Raw genomic sequence first — 11,286 nt, forward strand, 5'->3', positions numbered from 1 at the left:
TGATCTGACTGAATCACACTCCAGTTAACCCATCGTAAGTTGGTGGCCAACAAGCATTTCCTGGATAAACTGATCTGACAGTTGGAATGATTAAAACTCATAAATCTGACTTAATGATTTATGCATTATAACCCAAGATGAACAATAAAGACCTCACCTTTGCAGAGAATAATTATCCCATAGACTTGTATAGGACCACAAGTTTTTTCCAACCACAACCATTGCCCCTTGGTGGATTAAGAACTAATGCAGATTTAAGGCACTTCTGCACTTCACACTTCAGACCCAGAAGCCGTCGTTTACACTGTCTATGAGTGAAATGCAAGTGTTTTAATAGTAGGTTACTTAGCACTAAGCAGGTATCAGTAACTGCGTGATACACCCAATAGAAATAGGCTAATTAATCTACCCACTATCAACCTAAAACCAGGATTTCACTCTCTTTTCGAAATATGGAAACCTCTGGCTCTGAAAAACAAAGATGGCGACAACTGTAGTATGAAACCAAAACAAAGCAATGTTAATAAATGAGCCTTAGTAGTGCTGTTTGCTGTATTTTTCTACACGTAATATAAAGGTCTTTCTCTTGATCTAACCATTAAAATCTTCTGATATTATGCACCTATTAATATGACAAAATAAGTAAAAACAAATATGTGACTGAGCACCTTTTTTTTTTTTGGCTGATGCTTTGTGCCCACCAGATGACTCACTGCCTGGCCCTGTTTCCACTGATGCCATATCCGCTCCCAGATATCATCCCACTCTAATCAAGAACATCAAATCTGGGATGATTTTGTTCTCTTTCTATTTAAAGCCTCGACTTGCGAGCTCCACTACAGCTATAAATAAACATATAGCTCTTTGTAACAGGACACGACAAGCATCATCTGGTCCTGCTGGGGGGAAACTGGGGCTGACGACAATCCTGCCTGTCAAGGGTGTTGATTTACTGAATGATTCATTTTCCTGATGTTTTCAGATCAGATACGACAGGACGAAAAAGCAGCAACGAACGGAAAGTTCACGGCAAGTTTATGTTTTTGAACCAAGGTGAACTTTTCGGCGTGTGAATGCCTCACATTTCACTTCTCACTGTCAGTATCCTGTGAAACTGTGAGAGTGATGCACAGATCTGTCTGTTTTTATATAACTCATCTATACTGTAATGTTTCCTGTCGTGTAATTGTGAATGATGTAGAAGTGAGAGTAGAACCTGAGCAGACCTTTAACGCCATGTTGCTACCACACTTTTGATTTCCACTCTGCTATGTCTAGACATGTACACCAATCAACTTTCAGCACTGTGCCGGACTGCTCTGTTCCTGATCAAAGCTTATTTACCTCGCTGAGTCCCTCAGGATGGAGATACCTCTTAGCAAAGGGCTGCGTGACCTCAGCTGCACAATTTTAAAAGAGTAACCAGAACCTTCGGAGGCAATTCAAACATTATTGTTCTGCTCGTGCGGCAGCCAGCAGACCTGCAATCGACTTTTGGGTCTCCACCTGTGGCTGGAAGGAAATGATGAATGCCTCCAACTGCTGACTTTAAGATAAGAAGCGTCTCCCTCTGTTTGTCTGCCTCTAACTGACATGCACGCTCATATACACAGCTCTTTAGGATAGCGGTCAATATGAACAGGATGCAGTAGCCCCTGAGTGAAAGCGATTGCCATGTAGGTTGTGGTGTGTGTCATAAAGCTGCTGGCAGCTGAAATGTCATCTTGAGGGACAGGAAATAGAGCATCTGGGAAGAAAAGTGCAGCAATGTCACAGCGGTATGAGACAGTGTAAGAGGCACAGGATGAAGGAGACAGGAAACCTAAAAAAGTAAATTGATCCAGTGCCTCTGGGGTTGAAAAGTTGCATTTTTTTCAGAAACACTGAGTGATTTTTATTTTTTCCATAGTGCATTTTGTCAGTACGCACACCTTTTAGGATTTTGCAGGTAGCCAAAAAACATAATAATGCTTCCTATTTTAGAGAGTTGTCTTTTTTGCCAGTGTGATTAAAAAATGTGAATAACTGAACTGAAAGTCTTAATATATTGTGACAATTTGCATTTTTTAAAGCAGTGTGGCAGTCCCAGATGCTTTAAATCTGCTAAGGGTTAAAGCTGGACATGCGGCTTAGAGAGAGACACAGATGTTTTCACTCTGGCAGATTAAGTGTACTTGTAAGAATGATTATTTAAAAATTCAGTTATCTCACCCTTAAAAGGCACTAAGAGGACATTTAGGGAAATGTCCATCAACACAGTCCTGAAAAGAGGTCTGATTAGTCAACACAAGCGAAAACACCAGTGTAGGTGAACCGTAGTTGTTTTTCACTTAATCCTCTTTATCCCCTGTAACACAAGGCCACACACTCTAGTCCTTGCTTTTTCTCCTAATACTGCAAAGGCTGTTTTCATGTATCAAATTAACCCCGAGGTCTCTCCCAGTGATGTGAAAGACCAGAAAACCACTCAACTCAACCCTTGTTTTCTACCAGAGGCCTTGGGCTGAAAGTCTGCAGAAAGTAAACAGACCTACATAGGGGTTTCTTGTTGCGTGTACAGCATGTGTTGAGGTGTAAAATATACATTTCTGTATGACTTTTGTGAAAGCCCTTTAACTATAGTATGCACAGTATCAGCATCAGACTTGCAGAATCTCTTTTACTAAGACATCTTTCCAATTTCCTTACCAAAATATAAAAGCATGTCCATCAAGCCCCTTACTGAGACCAGTCTGTTTTGATTGACCTTGCTGGTTACGTTGCCCCTCTGAGACAAAGTCAAGATAGTTTTGTGACAACTTAGGCCCTTTTTGAATATGGACAACATCAAACCCAGAGGCTGAAACTTCTAAAATGCTACAAAAATATAAACGGTTAACTGTCATAATCCAGAAAAAATAATGCAAAGCTGATTGATTGTGTGTATTTTTTTCTATCCAGGTATGAGTTTATGAGTGTGTCTGAGATCACTGTCGTGATGAAAAATGAAGCTGTTTCTAACCAGATGCTTTCCAGATGGTATTTTTCTGCATTCATAATTCCACCAATTTTGAGAAGGTCACCAACGCCACTGGCTGAAATGCAATCCCAAACCATGACAGAGCCTCCACCATGTTTTACAGATGGCTGTAGACACTCACTGTGGAACATTTCTCCCGACCTCTTCCATACACGTTGATGATGATTCAAACCAAAAATGTATCACTTATATTCTTTGCTCCATAGGACCTGTTGCCACTAGTTTCCAGTCCAGTTTCTGTGTAATTTGCCACACCTCAGCCACCCTTTCACTGCGACTGTTTCTGATGAGGCGAACAGTAGATTTATTATTTTGTCCTCCACTTTCCTCAGTTTTTTTAAGGACACACTGCACACCATGCCAAGATATGCTAAAAGCTCTTTGGAAAATGTGTAGACACATCAGTGGTCCATCCTGTAAGTTAGCTACCTTTTTAATGCCAGAATAGCTCACAGGTCAGTGTTGAGTGGCTTAACAAAGCAGCCAGTGTTTAAAGAAAAACAGCAATAGTTCTTCAGAACACTTTAAATTTATGAGAAGACGTGGCTTCTTCAAAGCAAAATAAAAAGAAATGAGGCGTGCGTGTGTAGGGAACAAGCAGTCTCAGTCCAAACCTTGAGGAACCAATAGCTGAGAAGCATTGATTCTCCTGCTTTATCAAGAGGATCGAACATCATTATTGCTGCAATATCCTTAAAGACTCTTGAGAAAGACCACAGCTCACATCCCATCATAATGACTCTTCAGCAATTCAATGTCACCGGACCACAGTCACTGCAAGGTTTAGTTAGTTGCTGTGCTGATCCTTGACCACTGGGTGGCGCTGTCCCGTCACGCCAGCTCGTCGTGCTGTGGGATGGAGGCAGTGGAGGGGAGACCTGACCATTGGGCATTCATCTTGGGTCAGGTGGAAAAGAATGGGTGATTGGTTTACGAGCAACATTCTCTGTCCTGATTGGACGGAAAGGTGTGCGACGGTGAGAAGAGAGGGAGATAGATAGGGGGAGAGAGAGAGAGAGAGAGAGAGAGAGAAGAAGTGTATCCCCTTCAGCACTCGCTGGCTGTGCCGGCTCAGCACACACTCACACAGACAGAAGACTGCGATGTGACTGCTTACCAGAGGAATACAGCGTGTTCCAGTGGGGATTTTTTCTCTCTTCTCTGTTAGCAGGATAATGGGAGAGGACGGACAGGGAGTCAGACTGGCCATGCCGGCCACTTGGGCTGTTCTGGTTCTCTTCACGGTTACTTCAGTGCATGCAGTGGAAGGTAGGTTTGCAAACCAGGGAGCATCTTTTTGAGTGCTACAGCTGGCGCAGGGTGATTTAATTTATGCACAGTGGTTGAGCAGAAGACTTCTGAAGATGTAACATCAGCTAAGCTTTCTTATCCTTAGACATTTGGAATTTAACTTTATGCAGAGCTCCATGCATTTTTGGAAGAAACTTGAGACTGATGGAGGATTTTTACCACAGTAAGTTTTCTGGTCCTTCATGGTGAGCTGGGTGTGTTTGGGGTTTAATATGAACGCTAATTGCCTTTCAGCAGTGGGCCAATTAGTGCTTTATTGGGAATACTGACAGTTATTGCTGTGCACGCATGCACAAAATGACACAGAAAGTAGTCCCTTTGTGCTCTTCTAATATATTCCATGTTCTACTTTTATACAGCCTTAAACATCCAGCCTTTCCAGGACATGAAAAAGAACATAAATCACATTTAGTACAGCCTTTATGTACATGACACGTGCATAAATTGTATCAAGTTTCTTACAGGGTCCATAAATGTCTGTTGCCATATTATAAAAATGTGTGTTGTTTAGTATCAAACATTACCATGTTTCTCCCTCCTGAGTGCACTGTTGTAGCTGTTTTATCACACAGGCCACCACTCACCTGTGAGCAGCAAAGTGAATCATAATTATAGCTTGCAGGTGCTTCCACCTCCCCCGCTGTTCCTTCTGCTGCTCCTCCCTACAATGACCTCTTGCTCCTCCCTGCCGCTTCCCCGCCTGAAGCGCCATCTCCCCACGCTCGCCTCCAAACATCACCTCGTGCCTCTTTTGTGTTACCGTGAACCTCTCCCAAATACGATCTCCAGCAACTCGTCTCAAAAGCATCCCGTTGCTCCTCTATCCTTAACCCCTGTTGCTCCTGTAAGCCAGGCATCACATTGTTATTGCTCCTTCTCCACAAGCTTCACCCGCTGCTCCTTATTTTTACTTCCCTTCCAGCACCTCTCACTGCTGGTGCTCCTCTCTGAACAGCATAATTTTAGTACTGAACACCATCCGTTCCCCCTTCTTTTTCCAAAGACCCAATTTCTTCTACACCCCAAAAAAACATCTTCTGCTTCATCCTTTGCTTTCCCGCTTGTCCTCTCCAGACATGACCTATTTTCCCTAAAGGATCCCAGCATCGTCTAGTCTGCACATCATCACTTTTCTAGTTGTTTTCATGAACTTCTTTTACCCCTCTCCACACCTCTCATTACAGTCCTGATGTTCCTCCTCAAGAGTTCCTCCTCTGCTCGTCTTTCAGCCTTTCTTTCTGTTGGTGTCCCTTCCAACCCATGGACCCCTTGCCTTTGTTCCTCGCTTTTCTCCTGCTTTTTCCCCCTCTCTTCTTCTCCCGTTCCTTCCCCTTCCTCCTCAAGCATGACTTCTTGCTCCTTTCTCTGTCTCCTTCCCAGCAGGCATCACCTGCTGTTTTGGCCTGTTTGCTGGTCCCTCCTCCTGCTGTTTATGCAACACTTCTTCCTTCACCTGCTGCTCTTTCTCACACTTCACCGACTGCTCATGTCACTCCTCTGACATCCCTACCTGGTTCTTCTTCTTCTCGCTGCTGCTCCTCTTCCTCCTCCTCCTTGTCATGTTCTCACCACTGCAGCTTTCCCAACCTTCAAACAGCTAAACCAACCATGCATCGAATGACTGCTTTTGCTTTCTTTTCCTTCTCCATCCACAGTCAGCTTCCACTCCCTCGTCCTCTGCTGCTTCTCCTCCTCCTGCTGCTGCTGCTGCTGTTGCTTATGGAAGTGCTAGATTAGTCTACTGCTGTGTTTTAATGGTGCGCGTAATGACAGGCTTCGTACCGACTCTTCCCCATTATGAGACATGTAAATGCGTTGAAGGGCAGCTCTATTTTGATTAAACAGAATGCTGTTGCAGTGTGTGTGTGTGTGTGTGTGTGTGTGTGTGTGTGTGTGTGTGTGTGTGTGTGTGGAGGAGGGAGAGGTAGGAGGTTTAGCTGGAGAGAAGAGACAGATAGGTACAGTGTGGGTGGTGGGTTGTTTTGTGGTCATGGTGGCCTTTTCATGGTAAGTAGGTGCCTAATGAACTGATGTATAAGCTGGTCGGAGTTTGTTGGTGTTAAAAAGAACCACAGCTGACACAGTGACTGTTATTATCTGTGCTTTGTGTACACTCTGTGTGTATTTCACCCTATACATCAGACTTTTTACAGCACTCAGTTGATGCTCTAAAGTGATACCATTATCAGCAGAATATATATTGGTCTTTAAATAGCAGTAAACTGTAGGGCAGACAAAGATGCAGTGTATTGCTGAGAGTGACGTCTCATTCTTAATCCATAGGGTTTAAAATGAATGAAGCTATAATAGCTCCAAATATTCTGGGAATGCTATCCATAAGGTTTAGTGTTGTGCCAAAAGCACATTTGTGAGGTCAGACAATGATGTTGGACGAAGAGCTGGCCCATAGTCTCCACCCTAATTCATCCAAAACGTATATATCAGGCTGAGGTCAGGACTCTGTGCAGGCCAGTCAAGTTCTTCCACACCAAACTCGCTCATCCATGTCTTTATGGACCCTGCTTTGTGCAGTAGCACATAGTCATGATAAACTGGAAGGGGTGATCTCCAATCTGTTACCATAAGGTTGGGGGATGAAACTGTCCAAAATGTCTTGGTATGTTGAAGCATTAATTGTTTGTTTCAATAGAACTAAGTGGCAGAGCTCACCTCCTGAAAAACAACCCCACACAATAATATCTCTCCTCCACCAAACTTTACACTTGGCATAATGCAGTCAGACAAGTACCGTTCTCCTGGAAACCGCCAAACTGACACCCGTCCATTGACCAGAGGGAGAAGTGTGATTCATCACTCCAAAGAACACGTCTCCATTGCTCTAGAGTCCAGTGGTGGTATGTGTTATACCACTGCTTTGCGTTGTGCTTGGTGATGTAAGGCTTGGATGCAGCTGCATCGTGGAAACCCATTCCATGAACTTCTCAGCACTGTTCGTGAACCAATCTGAAAGCCACATGAAGTTTGGAGGTCTGTAGTGACTGATTTGGCAGAAAGTTGGTGACCTTTTGCACACTGTGCACCTCAGCATCCACTCATCCTGCTCTTGGATTTTAGTAGTGAGAAAGACTGGACTTGCACATCCTATCACAGTACCACGCTGGAATTCACTGAGCTTCTGAGAGCAACCCATTCTTTCACAACTGTTTGTAGTAGCAGTCTGCATGCCTAGATGCTTGATTTTATACACTTGTGGCCATGGAAGTGATTAAAACGCTGGATTTCAGTAATTTGGATGGGTGAGTGAATACATTTGGGAATATAGTGTATACCAGGGGTAGGCAACTCCAGGCCTCGAGTGCTGGTGTCCTGCAGGTTTTAGACTTCACCCTGGGTCAACACACCTGAATCAAATGATTAGTTCATTACCAGGCCTCTGGAGAACTTCAAGACATGTTGGGGGTGTCCAAATTCCTGGGTTGCATCCTCCTGAGGCCGCATTTGTAGGCCAATTACATCACAGCGAAGCAACGAAGGCTGTCCAAATTTGTAGACTCCTCCGAAGGCAGCCGACAAATGCGTCCTCCTTTTCCCCGAAATTGAAGGATGGGTCGGGTGTGTTCTTCGTGGCCCACCATATACCAGAATTCATAGCACGGCCCAGCCAGTTTCCAACAATGGCGACCGCTACTCAGTTTTAATATTACTCTTATTACTCTTTCTGGGTCACAAAATAAACTTTTAACGTATTTTCAGGCGAGAATGTAGCTGTGTAAACTTCAAATATCTGCTCGGTTTATCAAGACATCACATCACGTTTTCGGAGAGGTCTGTTACCCACCAGCTCGATAGCTAGCCAGGAGCTTGAGAGTCAATAGAGCCGGCGAGGAGGGCAAACTCCCGTCACATCATTTTCAGATCACCGCGGTCTTTCGCTACTCAGGTTAAACGTGATATACAAGCCACTTAGATAACTTAAAAATGTTATCGTTTGGCTTATTTCAGTGTTTTATTTGTTCATGAGTAAATCGGTTTGGCTGATATTAAAGTTATTAGATTAAATTAGATAAAATAAAACTTTATTAATCCCCTGGGTGGGTTCCTCCGGAGGTTTTCACACAGCTGAATAAACGTCAAACAGAAAACTGATTAAACAGAAGTCTGAGATGGTCAAGAATTTATACCAGTGTCCTGTTATATTTTAGATAGCAAGGCAGACGGCTGAGTTTATTAAACTCCACCGAGACAGCGGTGATGCAAAACTGAAGGCTAGATCGTCCAATTTCACAGCCGCTCACTTCCGGTCTACCCGACCTTCTGAGGACCCAAACCACGTAGACTGGGAAGGACGGGTCCTCAGGAGAATGCAGCCTGTTGAGAAGGTAATTTAGGCATTTCAATCAGCTGTGGTGGATCAAGGACACGTCTGAAACCTGCAGGACACCGGCACTCGAGGCCTGGATTTGCCCATCCCTGGTGTATACTTTAAAAAGTATTTAACTCTTATTTTTATTATCAGTCAGTATCCTCATTAATAAGTCACTTGATTAATCAAATATTGCAAAAGCTCAAACATTTGAGTACCAAACAAAAGTATAAATGAATAGCTGACTCTAGTCAAAATCCAAATGAATGACCATGATCCACAACACTACATAATCTTTGTTATTTTTGTATTGGGCTACTGTACATGAACCCTCTTTAGGAGATCAACTGTGTTGTCACATCTTGTTTTGGAGGCTTAGTGTCAACAATTTTTAAAAAATTTTTGGAGTCAGAAGTGACCATATTTCGACCTAAGTGTAGATTACTAAATTATTTGCTAAGGCTGGAAAGCTCTGTTAGCAAGCTGAATCCTAACAATATGAAACATTGCCAACAGTGCTAGTGCCAACAGATGGTGATTGCTGCAAAAAAGACTTTTGGTGCTATAGAAACCTGTGGGAAAAAACCTCTTTCTGACTTGGCCTCCGTAAAAATGTTCTTGCTGAGTTTATGGTTCACTCACTCATTTGGGGTTAAACTGAATATAGTGTGAGGTTTGCTTAGATTATTCTCTGTTTTTTAAAAACGTGGATTACCCTGGATATGGTCAGTGGTTATCAACTTGTGATTGACAGGTTATTAGCCAATGAGCCAGTGGTTTCACTGTTCCTTCCTCGTCATATCTGGTCTTTTGAAACCAACTTGGTGATGGTAGAATGGTTTATCTTGAGACTTCAGAACGGCACACAGAAACCAGCACTTTATACTGTGTGTGAGTGCAGCGCTAACCCATATTGTACCAAGCGTTGTCCTTAGTGCTAATTGGAATGCTACAATTTTATCTGCCAAAACCAAACTCCGAATTATTGAACAATTGTATCATGGCTATATTATTTCTTCATCAAACTGCTGCAGAAGGCACCAGCACCATAAAATAGTCTAGTTCAGCTTAGCTTAGCTGAGTTGAGGCCTAGCTAGCAGACATCTAGCCTAGCTAAAGAGCTACAGCCATTTTGTTTGCTAATGTGTATTACTTTACTGTTTCTGTTGTTTTTACGCACTTTCTTTTTAAAAAAAAAAAGACAAATTAAAGGACTAGCTGGATCTCACAATTAAATATCTTCCTCACCGGTTCAGCTGATATCCATCCATATATCTCTACTAATCAGGGTAGACTAAAAATCATTCAAAGCTGTACCAGGTTATGATTCTGTGTTATTCAGCTGGTATAAATACAAATGACTTTATCTTTTCCCAGTGCCTCTCTCAGTTCCCCTTCCCTCTGCTCCTCTTCTATCAGTGCCACCACACAATTAACAATTAGCATTATAGTGGGAGGATAGCATTATATGAATAGCAAATACAGCATTAAATTGAACTGAATTATAAACTCTCTCCTCCCCCTGAAGCATCCATTAAGTCTAATAGCATTTCTGGCAGAAACCTAACTATAACATATCACAGTTAAGTAAATAGGCAAAACTCTGCATTGCATAAACAGGACCAAAATATGGTTTGCTCTTTTCTTTCTTTTTTTTGCTTGAAAAATAACTAAAATAGGAAATCTCTAATGCAGTCACTTTATCGGCGTTGTATTTGTCAGATGTGTTAATATTTTTACAACAAATACCAGACAATGCGTCATTACACACTTATTGATCTATACTACAGATAGCTGCAACAATTTCTTTTTTGCCCCAAGCTGCTTTTGATATTCTTGAGAAAGGTTGGTTTTTTTTTTAAAATCTTGATCTGTTGTTTACAAAGGTAGCCATGAGCAGCTTTTTAGAAGTGTGAAGCCGGGCAGCTTTTTGCAGACTTGATAAATATCAGAGATGCAGGAAAATATGCCAGCATGCCAGAAAAAGTCTGCATTGGACACACAAATGTGAGTACATTATTTTGTTACTACCTGCCATTTATGTCGTCTGAAAGTGCTGTTCACTGACCTTGGAGTCTCAGGGTTTTCACCTATTCAGCGAGCCTAGAACGCAGTGCAGTAAACACAGCATTTGACCCTGTTATTTTGAAAGTCAGTGCAAACCCTGACCCAGCGGATATTGTTGGGTATAAGTGCTACATATCCCACAAACACCCACCCACAAGCCTTGGGAGGGGTGGCAAAGTCATCTGTGTCTGAACCCAGTGCCCAGTCAGCAGCAGATTCTCTCAGTGAAGTTGCTGATTTGTGTCAGTGTTGAGTGTCGAGAGGTCGACGAGTTAATTTCCTTTGCCTTTGAAAGAGCTGCTGTGTGCTGTCTAATTAGAAATAGCACCGTGTGTCCTTTCTTTTCATAAACTATCCTTTCCCCTGAAGCCCAGACACAGCCATCCTGTGCCCATCTGCCACCTTTTGTGAATGCTAAAGGTTAAACATGGTAGATGTTGTCTTGAAAGGTGTTGTTAACATGACAAATGAACAAATGATCTCCTTGGGTAAAGCTATCATGTCTTTATTGGAAATAGATACGCACTCTCAATCAGGCAAACTCACACACACACACACACACACA

General features: G+C 42.6%; 1 protein-coding gene across 1 annotated transcript in view; it reads left to right on the forward strand.

Moving 5' to 3' along the window:
• The first annotated feature begins 4,072 nt into the window (after positions 1-4,072).
• The window catches only part of LOC102210927 (ephrin type-B receptor 1-like), a 124,707-nt gene continuing 117,493 nt past the window's right edge, over positions 4,073-11,286 (forward strand). The window contains exon 1 of the mRNA XM_005736956.1: positions 4,073-4,288. Within this exon, the coding sequence (XP_005737013.1) occupies positions 4,195-4,288 (94 nt within the window). The 5' untranslated portion in view covers positions 4,073-4,194. The remainder of the gene's footprint in view (positions 4,289-11,286) is intronic.

This window comes from Pundamilia nyererei, unplaced genomic scaffold (genome assembly GCF_000239375.1).
Source record: "Pundamilia nyererei isolate P.nyererei 1_Seehausen unplaced genomic scaffold, PunNye1.0 scaffold00072, whole genome shotgun sequence".
In the NCBI taxonomy this organism is placed as follows: Eukaryota; Metazoa; Chordata; class Actinopteri; order Cichliformes; family Cichlidae; genus Pundamilia; species Pundamilia nyererei.